Below are 16,053 nucleotides of genomic sequence, written 5' to 3' on the forward strand. Positions count from 1 at the left end.
ATAACAGTGGACTAAGTGACTGTCCAGATCCTGCTATAATAAAACAAGACAGTAGGTGGCGGCAGCGCACTGTTTACCAAAACGGAACTTTTGAAATCGCATTGCTTTGTTGCAAACGGACACATTACAGGGACGGACACTACTGGTTTGTCATCAACATCCAAAGGTAATCTAAACCGTTTTTCGTCAGGTTTGCTGTGTTCTTCGATATTCTCGTAAGTTATAGCATACAGTGCAATATTGTTAAAGTTATGATGTGTTTTGTCACATTAGCTTGTAAGGTAGAAGCGTTACTTGTGACAGTCCTCCATAATAGCTAGCAAGCTAACTAGCTACGTCTACATTAGCTGACACAAGTTGACCACTTTTATTCCCACAGTACGCTATTTAATAACTATTTAATAATAAATAATGTCCGTCAGAAAACTACAGCAGCTGACTTTATTCAATTTCATATCTTACATATTGCATGCAGTGACATATGTGTCTCCATCTGTCCGGTGACAGCAATCAGTCAAGCATGAATGTGAACCAGGGGACGGTGGGCAGCGACCCGGTCATTCTGGCTACGGCTGGATACGATCATACTGTCCGCTTCTGGCAGGCCCACAGCGGGATCTGCACCAGGACGGTCCAGCACCAGGACTCCGTATCCTTACTGTGTTTAACACACACTGTACACTAAGGCCCAGATTTACAAAAACCTTAATAATGGGTACAAAAACCATTGCAATGTTCAAAGTCAGCACTAAGACTTGTGATAGGTGCAAACCCAGTGGCATAATTCAAAGGAGTTATGTCACTGGTTTTGCACATGCTAAAAGTGTTTAGATGTTAATGGGATATAACTTGTTATTGATCTTTTGAAATTAGCACTTAGCCTACATAAACTAAATCATTCACTTTCTTAACATTTGCCCTCAGCAAGTAAATTCACTTGAAGTCACGCCTGACAGGAGTATGATTGCTGCTGCAGGTTGGCTCACAATTGTTTCTTCCTCCTTCTCCTGCTCCTCATCAATAACATCAGTATCATGCTAGTGACACAGTTGTGGTTGTGAAATTGATCAAAGCTGTTATACGTCATCACTGTAAGTCTTCTCTCTGCATTGCAGGCTACCAGCACATTCGCATGTACGACCTGAACTCCAACAACCCCAACCCGGTGATCAATTACGATGGCGTCAGCAAGAACATCACATCTGTGGGCTTCCATGAAGACGGACGCTGGATGTACACAGGAGGAGAGGACTGCATGGCTCGCATCTGGGACCTGAGGTACAGCATAGCAGCCTCTACATGACTGTCTGTCCATCTTTTCTCTCTGTGCGTGTTTTGTCACACATTCACTCTGATGCGTTCAACAAACCAATCTTTGACTGCTTCTACTCCTTCTAGGTCAAGAAATCTGCAGTGTCAGAGGATCTTCCAGGTAAACGCTCCAATCAACTGCGTGTGCCTGCATCCCAACCAGGTGAGACATTAAGCCAATTCACACTATGTCTTGCAGCATTAGGTAAATGGAAAAAAAACAGTGTTGCTAAGTTTTAAAATCATGTTACTTCGCCTCTCCCACCCCCCTTAATCTCATCCCGCCCCCTTCCATGTCTTCCTCCTCTGCTCACTCTAATATGGTCTTGTCTTAAAGAAAACCCTTTCTACCTCTCTCATCAGCTCTTATTTCTATTATTTCCTACCATTTCTCTGTTTTCAGCTCTAATGTCACAGTCCTTGTAAGTCAGTTTGGTGCCTAAAAATGTAAATAAACTGTTAACGTTTTATCTTTTCCAGGCAGAGCTGATTGTCGGAGACCAGAGTGGAGTGATTCATATCTGGGATCTGAAGACTGACCACAATGAACAGCTGATTCCTGAGCCAGAGGTCTCCATCAACTCAGTCCACATTGACCCAGATGCAAGTTACATGGCGGCGGTCAACAGCTCGGTCAGTAACCAGAGGCCAGGAAGGGGTGTGTCTTAGAGCAGATTTAGTTCACTTTGTTTGGGCAGGTGAGAACAATGCCATTCAAACTGTGATCGCACCAAATAACCACACTGAGACACCTGAAAATGTCAGTCTCAGTCTTCTTCCAAGTGAACTGCGGTGCAGCTTGTTAGGACTGAGAATGTAATCCAACTACAGGAAACAACCCCAAAACACAAGGTGTTATGGGAATATAAGGAGACAGATGCTGACATCTGATAGCCAGCAGTGCCTCAGGCTTGGAGAGATTAGCGTGACTGAGGGCAAACTGCAGTCTGGACTGACTCATATTCAGCTCTTTCTTCATGTGTTCTTAACTGGTATGAACACCAGAGAAGGTAAATTACAGCAAAGTGCGCAGACAAGTCCATCATGATTAGCTAAAGTTACAGGAACTGGAATTGGATTTGTTTTTGAAAATCTCTAACCTGGCAGGATGACAGGTTTCTAAAACTCTCACCTTGTCAAACTTTTTTTGACAAGGTGAGTTTGTGTTCGATTTGGCACTGTGACCCTAAATGAACCAAATGCAAAAATGGAACAAATTCAACTCAGAAACTGAGCTGTAGGTGTGACTGCATCCTCAGGAAATTCTTGATGAAGGAAATGTGCCAGTAGTGGCCAGACCCCACACACTAATGCAAAGCTAATGCCAGTAAAAGTTCAAATGAAAGAGTCACTTCAGTTAAAATTGCTATATCTGTAATATAAATATATTTGGTCCTGTTAGAGGTTTTATGTTTCATTGTCTTAATCTAATGGTTCAGAATCAATAGAACAAGTGGCACCTTAGGTCATTTCATCAAGCCAGCTGAGTCAATATTAACTCTCATGTTAATGCATTACTTCTGATTGGTGGAGCTTATGACAGCCTTGGCGCTCGTGTTACATTACAGCTGCCTACAGGCTCTTGGCACTCGCAAAATGCCACCAATGTGACTTCAGGCCGCAGTTTAGGAACAAACAACAAATGCTGCATTCATTTCTTATGCATATCAGTGATCAGCAAACTGCAGTCATGACGCAAGGAAAAGAAGGACAATCAGATTTACTACTTGTAGTATTTCTTTGCATGTGTTGTGTAAACCTGATGCATGAATTGGAGTCTGCCATTGAATCTCAGTAGTGATAACTTTGTTTAAATGTAATGAATATTACCTGACTGAATCGTTGTGGTCTTGTCTTTTCGCAGGGTAACTGTTATGTGTGGAACCTAGCTGGAGGCATCGGAGATGAGGTGACACAACTCATTCCCAAAACCAAGATCCCTGCACACAAACGCTACTCCCTACGCTGCAAGTTCAGCCCCGATTCCACGTGAGTGTATTCCTCCTCTCCATACCATAATTCATTGTCTGACTGTGAACTTTCTAATAGCAAATGATGATAATCGGTGATACATATCAAGAGAAACCATTGAGCACAAACAATCGATTCCAGAGCAACTTGCGAATTTATTAGATTGTCTTGTGAACGTTCATTTATCTCAGCAATGGTGAGATTATCCAACATTTAGCATGCCAGGTTTGGCAACATATGTAATGTGGTGAAAATTCCAATTAATATTACGGATAAGATAATTTGATGATGATCAGGGTTGGAAACTTAACACCAGTCACCCGACAAATGCAGATACATTTTGAGTGGCTGGTAGGTTTGTCTATTCAATCAGCTACTTTGGCGAAATGGTATTCTATTTTAAAAGTCTAGTTGGCGGCTGAATTTGGGGATTTACTAGCCACTGTTGCTGAAAAACAAAAAGGTTAGTTTCCTGTCATGATGATGATGATGTGTATGTGTGTTTGTTTCTTCATCTCCAGCCTGTTGGCCACCTGCTCAGCAGACCAGACCTGTAAGATCTGGCGGACGTCCAACTTCTCGCTGATGACCGAGCTGAGCATCAAGAGCAACAACCCAGGAGAGACCTCTAGAGGCTGGATGTGGGACTGTGCTTTCTCTGGCGACTCCCAGTACATCGTCACCGGTCAGTACATTGTCAATACACCTTCATATGACACATATGACCACACATTTCCTATAGTTACAGACCCACTGTCATTTCATGTTATGATATTTGCTGTGGAGATTAATCTTGAGTGTGATGGCCTTCATTATCAAGCTACTGTCAGGATCCATCATTTTAAACACCAACTAAAAAGTATGTCATTTTAAAATAAAAAATTAATAGGAGCCCTGTGACAAAAAAAAAGATTAATTCATTCAGTTGCAGATTAAGTGACTTTTAGACAATAGCAGGTGTGATAACTTATGCATGATGAAATTTAACTTTAATTGTAATACATGACTGTGGTTGTTTCTGTCTCCCAGCCTCCTCTGACAACCTGGCCCGTCTGTGGTGTGTGGAGACGGGGGAGATCAAGAGGGAGTACAGCGGCCACCAGAAGGCCGTGGTCTGTCTGGCCTTCAACGACAGTGTGCTCGGCTGAGGAAGAGGAGCAAAGAGAAGAAGAAGAGCAGCAGCAGCAGTGGAATATGGATGGAAAAAAACAAAGGACTCTTTGGAGGAGAATGGCTGGTTAGCACAAAAGAAAATGAATTCCCAGAAGGGGCGCGTCTATTGGCGTCAACGGGAATTGTCCATGTGGACAATTCCCGTTCCCGTTCCCGTTTTATGTGGGTGATTATCATCTTCAGAAAGTGGAGGCTTGTGTCTGCTTCGGCTTAGCCTCCCTGTGTTGAGACACATTACAGTGAAGCTCAGTTGTTTGTTCCAGGAATCAAACTCTTGTGGTCTTGTCTCCTCTGAGTTAAATACTCTGAACAGCAGCATGGCTAAGATGGGTATTCTTAAAAGAGAAATCCACCCTTAAACACTTTAACACTGTTATAAAACAGCTATTGGTGATGTACCTTGCATTTCTGGGTAGATTTTGTTGTTTTTATTAATCCTGTGGATAACTGGACAAACATAGATGACATTATATCATGTTAGATATTCCCAGCAGCTACAATGGAGTTTGACAGCAGAAAATGTTTCAGCGATCTAAAACATCAGCGGTGAACGTCAGGTTTTGGTGTCAGTCCCTCAGAATCAAAGAGCGAGGGCTTCTTTCTAGAGCCGCCATTTTGCACCAAGAGACATTCAACAATCATACAGGAAGAAATCCATCGTAGAAGAGGAGAGAGACCAATTTCTCCACCCACAGTAGAGACCAGTAAATAGACCAGAATGCAATGCAACCTGTATTGTGTTTTGAGTAAATGGTGCGACTCCCACTTTTTCTCAGCTGGAAAAACTCGCTCTCTTTCTGCCATTGCTCGCCACCTAAATGTACTGAAAGCAACAAGTTCAGACCCGTTCCCTGGGGTTTGTCGAAATGCATTCTGGAAATGTGGGAAATCACTAACTGAGTTAGAAGTAGACGAGGCAGGTTGAGGGAAAGTGGGTTCACCAAAAAAATGACAACACTTCATCACAAAATAACCTCTGGAATCACAGATTGATGAGACACACATAACAATGTTTGAGTATCTTTGGGTGGATTTTTCCTTTAACAACAATGCAGTCGACCTGTAATAATCCCATCACTCTCTTTTATAAGCTGCTCCACATATGATTAATCTGTCTGTGTCACAGTTTCAGTTTGCATTCATTCACTAGTTTGGTTTTTAACTTAGTCACTCTGCACACAAGGGGAGATGCTTTTTAAATCTTTTTATGGCAACGTCATTTTTAATTTTCCCATCAGTAGTCATGGTGCCATAATATATCATATTTATCAAAAGGACCATATTATTCACATCAGCTTGTATGTGCCATGTAATTGATTATCTCTTATGTGTGATATATGTATGATTCAATTTCTATTCCTAATCAAAGTTAAAAGGTTTAAGATGAACTCTTTGAATGCTCACATTGTCGATAGAGGACTGTACAGAAAATAACTTCCTAGTAAAGACTTCTTGTGCGCAACACTGTAGTGAAATTTATACAAATCCTCTCTGGCCTTGAGTCTTGGCAGTACCTTCCCTCTTTCAATCTACTGAAAACAAAACAGCCCAAAATACCCAACAAGGCTTTTTTTTTTTATTGGACAGATCAAAACACTCCATCGCAACAGGAACGGTTACACATAATTGCTCTTCAGCAGTGGGGGGTTACAGGAAATACAACAAGAGGTGCATACAAAAAACAAAAATGGGATCTTTCTTTTATAATCTCTGAAGTGTGCCACCAGAGAGGCTATTACACATGAAGAGGGTGACGATGGGGCTTTGGCGATAACCGTGACAGCCTGTCTCCATCTCTTCTCTCTCGGAAGGAAGGAAGGGAGGAAGGGAGGAAATGTACTAGGAGGGTTGGCTGCTTCATTGGCTTACTGGCGGCTTTATGGCACAAGGGAAACAGTCAAAGGTGGCTTCTGTTCTGACCCCCCCGAAGGTGTGTTTTTTTTTTTTTCATTTTTTTAGGGAGCTCTTGGCTTAGCGGGGAGATGAGAAGGACGGCTCTGTTTCCCTGATCTTGGCCGGTCCGGGGGTTAGGAGGAGAGAAGAAGAATACCTGTTCACTCTGGTAGGTAGTAGAAACACACAGACACACAGATGTTGCTGGGAAAGCAGATGTCGATGCAGAAGTAGACCAGTCTCTGTTTCCCCGGGCCTGGAGAGAGAGAGAGAGAGAGAGAGAGAGAGAGAGAGAGAGAGAGAGAGAGGGAGAGAGGGAGAGAGGGAGAGAGGGAGAGAGGGAGAGGGAGAGAGAGAGAGGGAGAGGGAGAGAGAGAGAGAGAGAGAGAGAGAGGGAGAGGGAGAGGGAGAGGGAGAGGGAGGGAGGGAGAGGGAGAGGGAGAGGGAGAGGGAGAGGGAGAGAGAGAGAGATTACCGGACCATCGTGACTGATTAAAAAATCCTTGACAAGATACAGACTCTGTGAGCACCGCCTGACCGTAGAAACAGGCTTTCAACTGTCGAGTGAGGCCAATATGTCAAGGACTGTTTTGGATTAATGCAAGCTTTAAGAATAAAAATAAGTTAAAATAAATAAAATGAACAGGCTTTCGTAGGCAGACCCGGCTATGTTCACTCTGCTCCCGAAGAGAGGTGGAGACAGAGCGGCAGTTCCTATTGTAATGTAGTAACTGAAGAAAGAATGGAAACCTCCCTGAAAAACTTTCCCCAAATGAAAAATTACAATATTAGGAGAAAAACCCTAGTGTGCCACTCTTTAAAATATGTATTTATTTGTCACAACCTCAGACAGGAGAGACATTAATAATGAAAAATAGATGCATATTGATTGTCCTTGGATTCATTTGTCTATTGATTTAGTGATCAAATCTGGTTATAATCTGTTATTTGTTGTTTTTGCTTTGGCAGTAAGTACTAATGTATTTCATGCAAGTAAAACACATTTGAATTGAATTAGGAGAGTCGGTCACAAAACATGTTGCTCTCACAGACATGATTCAAATTTTCTGCATTTACATGTTACATTTACAATTTAAATGTATATAGCTGTCTTATCAAGTCTTATCTAGAGCAGCTTGATCAGTCTGTGATATGCATCATACTTCAGTATGCTGAGTATCTGCTGCCAGTTAACATGGTTGGAGAGTTTCAGCCTGTCATTTACTGCAACAGTCGAAAGGTCACTGTGAGTCATAGTTTAGGATCAGGTTCCTGCTCAACGTTGCTTCTTTAAAGAGCTGCCAGCCGACTAATTTTAAAAACTACTCTCCCTCAGTCTGTGGCGGCACTAACAAATACATCCATATCTCTCCTGGGATTAATTATGACCATGTGTACATTCTCAATTTGTAGCATAACACGTTTTTATCCAAATTGCCATATATTACCATGGGTGCCTGCAGTTGGAGTGGGTTCCCCAGTGGAAACAAGCCCTTAACCCTAACAGTGTCTAACCAAAGACAGAGACAAACAGGCCACTTTGCATGCCACAGGACCAACTTGTGTGATACAATGTGTGCAAATCATCTACACTGTGTGCCTGAGTGTGAAAAATGTGTGACACCATTTCATTTCCTATCCTTTAAAGTGTCACAAAGCAGAAGATAAAACCATGCAAAAACCCAAACTAAGGATACACTGTGAAATTCAAACTACATTGATCCCGAATTAGATCATCAAACACAAATATACTGCTGTTGTCTTGTGAAAACCTCGGAACTCAACAGTTTTTTCTTTTGGATTTTCATGTTTTGGCTGCAATTGAATGATTATATATGCGGCCATCTAAGAGTTGAGGAAATTCTGCCACTCTTGTGCTTATGAAACCACTTCAAAACCAACTAGATGAACTCAAAAATACATGGCGATCAAGCTAAAACCACGTCCTGTTTTTATTTTCACCTGACAGTGACAACATTTTCCTCACAGACTGTCAGATGGCACTTGATGTTTATATCAAAGCGCTTCACTACAGTGGATCCCCACTGAGAATTTGTCTGCTCTCACCGTCAGCCCTCCTGGTCCAGTGGACGGAGCTGTCCCGGCACAGAGCCTGGAGCGGCTCCTCCAGCGTGGACACATCCACCTGACTGGCTCCCAGCACCCCCAGGAACTCCGTCTGCCTCTGGGTCTCGTTCCCAGACAGCTGGAACTGGCTCTGCTGAGGACAGAGAGAGGGGGAGAGACATGTCCGGCCTGTTGGGTATCATCACATCTTGACAGAAATCCACAGAGATGAGCAGTGTTGTTCTCAGCAGGAGAAGAAAAGAAACTCCTAAGCAGCGGTGTTATTCAATAAGTGTGAGAAGTCATATATTCCAGTCATAATGACGAGATAAAATGACAGCAAATTGGAGTCATAACAGGGAAGATATGATGACCGAGATGGCAAGCAGTCAAAACGAAACCGAGATTGCGATTGACTTGAAACTTAAGCTGCTATTAGGCTGATATCTTTTCCTATGAGGTCAGCAAGGTTGCCTATTTGCGCTCTTATTTACCACAAAGGCTGTGTGTAATTGCCCCACTTACACTGGTGATGGGCTCTGATAGTGGACCACTTAAAGTTCTGTTATGCTTGAGTGGGTCATGTAACAATCTGTTTTCCTCTGCTCTAAAAGACCCAAAAAGACTATTGTGCTGACGGGCAAAACCTCACCTCACATCTCCCCCGCACCCATACGGGCCTATCCCACCTCTCAAAGATTAAATGAGCACAATCGACGGCTAGGTTTGAATACTGAGGACTTGTCTCTATGAGATATGTGACACCATGAGAGACAGGACTCTCACGCGTCACAAAAACACTCTGAGACTCTCAACTGTTGCTTTTGTTGTGTGGAAATGGGGTATTGCACAAACAGATGATAAGGCGGGGGAACAGAACTCCCTCTCAGTTTAGCCTCCATGGTCTCACATCACTTCTCCAGTCTCGATTTACCCCATAGCCTTCGCCATTCATCTGCTCATATTGTCAAATCACAATTAAGATTGTAGATCCCACACAAATCATACCCCAGGGTAACTACTCAATTCAGAACCGACTGAGCACTTAAGCCAAGCTTTAAGAGTATGGACATCAATCATCGGACTACAAATATAGAGATGGCAGAGATTTGGTTGTGTCCTGTCACTGTGCGGTCCAGGTATCTGCCATCGAGCGTGCGGGCCCGTCCCTGACTACCCAATGGATCAGGCTGTACTTTAATCCAACAGAGGAGCCTTAAAAGCTAAAAAGCCCTCAGACAGAGTGTCCATTGTGCGGGCTCCAGGGCTCAGGCTTGCTGCTGTAGCCTCCTGTAAGAAGATCCTGGGCACGGAGAGGGGGCTGGGAGGATCAGATGTGCTGAGGAATTCAGCCATGGAGGAGAGAGAGAGCGGGAGAGAGACTATAGGGCCCTTCAACGTCCTGTCTGCTTCACTGCTACTACCCCTTCCTTTGTAGACAGGCAGAGGAGTGAGGAAGTCATGCAAAACATATGAAATCCAGCAGGTCGTGGCTGAGTGGAGGCAGTGCTTTGGGGATAAGCTATGAGTCACACTCAGACACCACTAATGCCAGTTCACACATTAGTGAGTCTGACAACACAGGGGGTTTTAGAGGAGCCTGGCAAAGGTAAAAGGGCAACCCCAGCTTTCTTCTGCTTAATTTGGCCGACTGCATTTTGTTGTTCAGCTATGTAGTCTCGAATATCCTGAACACATGGAGGGAGATCCTATTGTATAACATCACTTCTCACGTGTTGAAATGTCGTTGTGTTATTACCTTGTGTGCTGACTCACGGAGGAGGGAGTGCACGTTTTCATAGTCGGACTTCTCCATTTTACGCAGGAAGCAGCTCTCCTGATCGACAGGCTTGTAACATATCAAACCCTGCGAAGAGAAAAGCAAACACTGAGACTTCTCTCTCCCAAAATCCACTTTAAGACCTGCTGGTTTCTTTCAGCTACTATTATGAACTGTCTCATTGTAAAGAAACCACATAAGACCTCACGGGGATGTGGAACACCGAAGTACAACAACACAGATGACCTTTACTCACATGTTTGATATCAAAGAGCACGGTGGACGTGTGATTTGCTGGTGAGGTCACAGAAAAGGTCACCAGGTCGTTCTGCTGGTCCACAACCGCCGACTGGTTGATCAGAGTCCCGGTCTGATCTGGAACTGTGATTCGGACAATCTGTAAAGACTACAGCAACAGGGACAGATTTAACGGACGCACTTCAGATGAATGTAATTGATCATGTCGAAAGCTTCTCGATGCAGTACAGATTTCAGATCAGAATATCAGGCAGGGGGGTCGACAGGGTAAATCGGTTGATGTTTGGCGTGCCGGATGAGGCGCGTCTCTCACCTGCGAGCGGAGCGGCGGCAGCCCAAGATGCCCCGTCAAACCGAGGGCAATGATGACCAGGAGCAGAGAGGCTGAGAGGCTGACCCAGAATGCCTTGTGTGGGAACCGGCTGGACACCACCGGGCCCCCATCCTGACGAGACAGTATCACAGAAGAACCATCACTCAAACTATGGCAATATATATTTGACATCCTATTATAGTATGTATACATCAACCTCTACCAGGATAGAAAATTAACACCAGCCACCAGCCAAATTCTGGTAAATTTTGACTGTGGCTGGTAGGGATGGGACAATATACAAAAATGTGACAATACGTATCGTGGGGCAGAAAAATAAATCATGATATTAGCTCCGTTTTATTCTGCTGTAGTTATCACAAATGAGATGGCTTGTTCATCACAAGCTCTACATCAAAATGAGTATTTGCACTTCGTAATGACATATTCATGTAGTTTATATTCTAGCAAGCCAATGCCATCGCTAGAAAGATTTGTGGCTCAGAAATAAACAATTCTGCACAGTCAGACTTTGTTGTCATTGAACTTTTATTTATTACATCGTATTGTGGTTGTATTGAATCGCGAACCCCATATCGCGTATCGAATCGCTAAGCAGATCGTCCCATCCCTAGTGGCTGGTAACTCTACTAAACCATCTTTTGGAGATCCATCCTGTTATACAAATCTAGTTGGCTGGTAAAATAGAGAAAGTGGCTGGTGAATTTTTGGCAGACACTCCGCAAAAAAAAACGTAGCTTCCTGCCTCGACCCCTTTGCCAGCTCATATCCCAAACTTTCCAGAGTCGATTAGCTGCTGAGCTGTGCAGAGGCATTAAAAGACAGTTGCTTACCGTGCATTGCGCTTCCTCCAAACTGTTGTCTGAATGTTTCCAGCACCTCACCATCCTGTGTCCCGTGACGGCTCCTCACTCGGTCTGCTCCCTTCTCACAGCTACCGGCATGGAGCTGTGGTCATGACCAGCACTGACTGAGGCTCTGCAGTACACCTGGCCGGCTCTTCTTTGTCTCTGCGGACCTCAGACCTCCCCCTCCTCTCCATCCCTCCACCCCCTCCTCCACCCATGGTCTCTCAGCTTCCCTCCCAAAACAGGCACCCCTTCACACAAAACTTTGTCAATCTTGCCAAATTCAATTTGCAAGCTTTTGTGTCCCTGCCATCCCCTCCTACTGTGTCCCTCCCCTGCTTGAGATGGCAGCTGCTCCTCTAACCTTCTACCTGTTTCCACTGCTCCTGCGCCCACACTACTCAAACACACACGTGCGCGCACACACACATACACACGTGACGGCAATTGGCCGGCTAGCCCGGCTCAGACAATGGACAAAGGGGTGAGACAGGCGCTGCGTGGACGGCCTCTGTCATCACGGGAGAGGTGATACGAGGTCCTGACTGCTGCTGCGTCCAGCCGCTGACAGACCAAGGTGACTTTAAGCACAGGACTTGGTGGGAAAAAGGTGCTTGTGTTCACTTTAGACGTAACGCCGCAGAGAGTAGACTTTGATTTAGTAAAAGTATATGTTTTATTATGATTTCATCAGTGTTTTCAGTGTTTTTGGGTCAAGAGGAATACTGTTGCCAAGGACAGGTTAGGAACAGTGGATGGTAAAAAAAGAAGAAGATTGCATTGCCCTTTAAAATGTGAATATTTTGTTAGGGATGGGACAATAAAACAAAATTCAAGATATCGCAATACAAAAATGTGACAATACGTATCGTGGGGCAGAAAAATGAATCGCGATATTTTATTCTGCAATCACAAATTAGTAATGACAAATTTCACAGCCTCGCCATTGAAATTAGATTATTTGCACTTTGTAATGACGTTTTTAAGTTGTTTACATTCTAGCAGCCAATGCCTTCGCTAGAAAGATTTGTGGTTCAGAAATAAACATAATTCTGCACAGTCAGACTTTGTTGTCATTGAACTTTTATTTATTATATTGTATCGTGTTTGCATCGAATTGTGAACCCCATATTGCGTATCAAATTTTATCATGCGATAAGCAGATTGTCCCATCCCTACATTCTGTTAATGGCTGATTCAATAAGGATAACTGACATTACATAGACATAAACAACAAAAAAACAAAACCGGGTATCATTGCACCAACCCATGGAGCTGAGTGTAAATACCAACATTACACGCTGAGGGTTATAAGTAAACTGTATCAGACATAAACATACACACAAGTAAATCCTGTGTAAAGAGCTTGATGCTATATAGCTGATACTATATAGTTATTTCCTGATGAGGTATTGTCAGACCGGTCCAGTGCATCTCATCCCATTTCCCTGCCTGTTATTTACAAATACAGAAACAGAACTGTAAAGCTGAACACATGTATTACCAAATCGTTGACACTTCTTTTGCGTGCTCATTTCCCCAGTGTTTGACTTTGTTGCTTAAGGGGGCGATTGCATCACAGACAGGATAAGGGCCTTTGAAGTACACACACCTCCCTCCTTTAACCTCCTTTAAAAAAAAAAAAGGAACATACACTGTTACCCCTTTCATAACCAACTCAAACAGTTTTAAAAGTACATTTAATCAATACTGGAAATCATTGTTCTTACATACTGCGGAGCCAATCATTCATACCGTGTTGTAATAAACGGGTTTTAATAGTGATTTAATTCATAAAGTTTTAGTTTTCTAGTCTCTGTACCACCTTAAACCCAACAGTAAAAGACAAAGTTGATGATAAAACCTGGATAGTCTCTCTTAGAGTTCAGAGTCTTTGTCTCATCAGACAGCCGCACCAGTCGGTTAAGAGTCTAGTGCTGCTCGGTTGTGACTCTTAGATGATTTTAATAAAGCTAATCTCTTTTAAAAGACAATGGAAGAGACAAGGGACCCTGGCCTGCGATAGCCAATCCTCGGGTTTATTTCAACTCGGCTATAGTCTGGATGGATTTATCCCCGTCTTATCCCTGCAGAGCTGGAAGCAGGTCGGCGATGCTCTCCACGTAGTAATCCGGCACCATCCCCTGCCTCTCCGCACTGCCGCTCTTCTGGTGGGCCTCGGCGTCCGCCACGGTGCTGACCCCCGTGAGCGTGAGCAGGGTCTTCAGGCCGCAGTTGGAGCCCAGCATGATGTCGGTGTCGAGGCGGTCGCCGACCATCAGGCAGCGGCTGCGGTCCAGGCCGAACCGGGACGCCACGCAGTCGAACATGAAGTGGTTGGGCTTGCCCACCGTCTGAGCCTCGCGCTGGGCCGCCGTCTCCACCGCCCGCAGCAGGCAGCCGGTACCTGGGAGGGGGGAGGGGGGAGGAGGGGTCAGAAGGTCAGGAGAACTTCATCAGTATCATCAGTTCATCATCATCATGGCTGTCTGGACCTCTCTTCATCTAGGATCAACACTTTACACTTTAAACCCTGTGCTGGATATTTGCAGTGATATAGCACCAGTGTTCAGCTTTAAAATGAATGATTTCACCATTGTTTCTTGACTTGATAAGATCATGACTGAAAAAAAGAGGCCTGTATGAGGTATAATTTTGACCAATGTCATGTCTGACCCCAAAATATGCTCTCTTTGAGTCCTTGAATTTCACCAAACAAGACCTTGAAAGTCATTGAGAAGTCTTTGAATTTGATGTGCAAGTGAGTGTGGGAACCCTGTTAAATTCAAATTCACTGAATTCAGTACTAAAGTATCTAGAAGTAGGGCTGCACTTAACGATTATTTTCATTATCGATTAGTCTATTGATTATTTTTTCAATTAATCCATTAATTGTTTAGTCTATAAAATGTCACAAAATAATGACAAATGCCCATCACAAGTTACAAAGTGATTTTTAAAATTGCTTATTTATTCTGGCCAGCAGCCAAAAACAACCAAAGTATTCATATTCTAATGATATAAAATGAATGAAAGCAGCAATTGTTTAGTATTTTTGCTTCATTAATGACTAAATGATTAATCGATTATCAAGATTATGATCGGTTAATTTTCTGTAGATAGAATAATCGTTTCAGCACTAGAAGTCTTATTAACTCTGGTGAACAGGTGTTGTACTATGATAATCTGCTTTATACAACCAACTGTGTGATGGCACACTGTGTATCCCTACCTGGGACAGCCTTGCCCCCCTCCAGCGGCAGCCTGGTGTCGGTGTTGGTTCCCACAAACAGGCAGCCGGGCTGGGTCAGGTACTGCAGCGCTCTGTTCATCTTCATGTAGCTGAAGTGCTCGTCAAACCCGACCAGCACCGCCTTCACCTCGGGGTCCAGGGGCACGTTGGCCCAGTCGATCTGCCCCCCCGATATATGGTCCGGTCCCACCCCGGTCTGCTGGATCCCCACCGCCTCCAGCTCCTGCTTCAGCGCGTTGCTCCCTATGAGGTACACCTTCCCGTCCAGCTTGCACACCGTCTTCAGGTACACGGCGGAGCAGTACGCCGTCCCGAACACTTCATCCTCCGTCACGTTGAATCCCATGCGGGCCATTTTGTCCGCGTACATCTTTCTCGTCTTGGTGCTGTTGTTGGTGACGAAAAACACCTTCTTGTCGTTCTCTTTGAGCAGGTTGATGACCTCGGCGGCTCCCGGGACGGCCTGGTCCCCCCGCCAGATGACCCCGTCGCAGTCAAACAGGACGCTGTCCACGGTGTCCAGCAGCTGTTTGACCAGCCCACCGCTCAGCCTTGTGCATTTTGATCCAGCCATCCGGGAAGACATGTAACGTTACTGTCTGGTTCAAAAATAAATAGCTGCGGTCCTCTCTGGCTCGTGCTGTACTTTTCTTCCGTTGCCGAGCAAACTCACGATAATCATAAATAATCCAGTAAACACGCCCTGCTTCAGCTTCGTGGCCAGCAACTGATTCAAGCGGCTAGCGTGGTTTTACACTTGAATAAGTACTGAAATTCAACGAGTAAAAAGAAAAAACCTGACCTTCCACCACAGTTGCATCAATTCTGCTGATACTTCCGCACCGGCTTAAAGCGACAGGAACGCAGAAGGGACACACTGTGCGTTCACGTGCCGGTGGAAAAATCCGACATCCGGGACTTTCAAGCCGGCTGCTAAACCGCGAGCGTGACATAATTTTACAGCAGCAAATAAGTGATTCCAGATCCCGTCCCCCTTTCAGTCGTGACGTGAAAATTAATAGGGGTGATTGAAATGAAATTATAGGTTATGGAAAGATAGGGAGAGCGTGAATTTAGTGAAACTGTTTTAAATTTATTAACAATTAACTTAATTTTATTATTTTTTTCTTTTGTTATCTGGATAGAATCCGAAAGCGCCGAAATG

General features: G+C 44.2%; 3 protein-coding genes across 3 annotated transcripts; 1 reads left to right on the plus strand and 2 right to left on the minus strand.

The window, feature by feature from the left end:
• The first annotated feature begins 124 nt into the window (after positions 1-124).
• Positions 125-5,912, plus strand: mlst8 (MTOR associated protein, LST8 homolog (S. cerevisiae)). The gene is made up of 9 exons (XM_071911851.2): positions 125-166; positions 508-649; positions 925-976; positions 1,116-1,278; positions 1,399-1,474; positions 1,792-1,944; positions 3,176-3,300; positions 3,804-3,967; positions 4,312-5,912. Exons 2-9 carry the CDS (start codon positions 521-523, stop codon positions 4,428-4,430), a joined length of 981 nt encoding a protein of 326 aa, XP_071767952.1. The 5' UTR covers positions 125-166; positions 508-520; the 3' UTR covers positions 4,431-5,912.
• A 208-nt stretch (positions 5,913-6,120) lies between these two features.
• Positions 6,121-11,674, minus strand: bricd5 (BRICHOS domain containing 5). The gene is made up of 6 exons (XM_071911821.2): positions 11,621-11,674; positions 10,767-10,898; positions 10,452-10,601; positions 10,175-10,282; positions 8,416-8,569; positions 6,121-6,604 (listed from the first exon to the last, which is right to left on the minus strand). The coding sequence occupies exons 1-6, from the start codon at positions 11,672-11,674 to the stop codon at positions 6,510-6,512; spliced, it is 693 nt and encodes a 230-aa protein (XP_071767922.1). The 3' UTR covers positions 6,121-6,509.
• Positions 11,675-13,032: 1,358 nt separating this feature from the next.
• pgp (phosphoglycolate phosphatase) lies at positions 13,033-15,699 on the minus strand. Its single transcript, XM_071911848.2, has 3 exons — positions 14,868-15,699; positions 13,292-14,042; positions 13,033-13,254 (listed from the first exon to the last, which is right to left on the minus strand). The coding sequence occupies exons 1-2, from the start codon at positions 15,472-15,474 to the stop codon at positions 13,717-13,719; spliced, it is 933 nt and encodes a 310-aa protein (XP_071767949.1). The 5' UTR covers positions 15,475-15,699; the 3' UTR covers positions 13,033-13,254; positions 13,292-13,716.
• Between the last annotated feature and the right edge of the window lie 354 nt (positions 15,700-16,053).

Source organism: Centroberyx gerrardi, chromosome 20 (assembly GCF_048128805.1).
Source record: "Centroberyx gerrardi isolate f3 chromosome 20, fCenGer3.hap1.cur.20231027, whole genome shotgun sequence".
Classification (NCBI taxonomy): domain Eukaryota; kingdom Metazoa; phylum Chordata; class Actinopteri; order Beryciformes; family Berycidae; genus Centroberyx; species Centroberyx gerrardi.

Coding starts and splice junctions, on each gene's coding strand:
- mlst8 (XM_071911851.2), top strand. CDS start 521: ATGAATGTGAACCAGGGGACGGTGGGCAGCGACCCGGTCATTCTGGCT. Junction 977..1,115: donor GAGTATGATTGCTGCTGCAG/GTTGGCTCACAA, acceptor TCTGCATTGCAG/GCTACCAGCACATTCGCATG. Junction 1,279..1,398: donor GCTCGCATCTGGGACCTGAG/GTACAGCATAGC, acceptor TACTCCTTCTAG/GTCAAGAAATCTGCAGTGTC.
- bricd5 (XM_071911821.2), bottom strand. CDS start 11,674: ATGGTGAGGTGCTGGAAACATTCAGACAACAGTTTGGAGGAAGCGCAA. Junction 10,602..10,766: donor TGCCGCCGCTCCGCTCGCAG/GTGAGAGACGCG, acceptor CTGTTGCTGTAG/TCTTTACAGATTGTCCGAAT. Junction 6,605..8,415: donor CTGGACCAGGAGGGCTGACG/GTGAGAGCAGAC, acceptor CTCTCTCTCCAG/GCCCGGGGAAACAGAGACTG.
- pgp (XM_071911848.2), bottom strand. CDS start 15,474: ATGTCTTCCCGGATGGCTGGATCAAAATGCACAAGGCTGAGCGGTGGG. Junction 14,043..14,867: donor GGGGGGCAAGGCTGTCCCAG/GTAGGGATACAC, acceptor CCCCCCTCCCAG/GTACCGGCTGCCTGCTGCGG.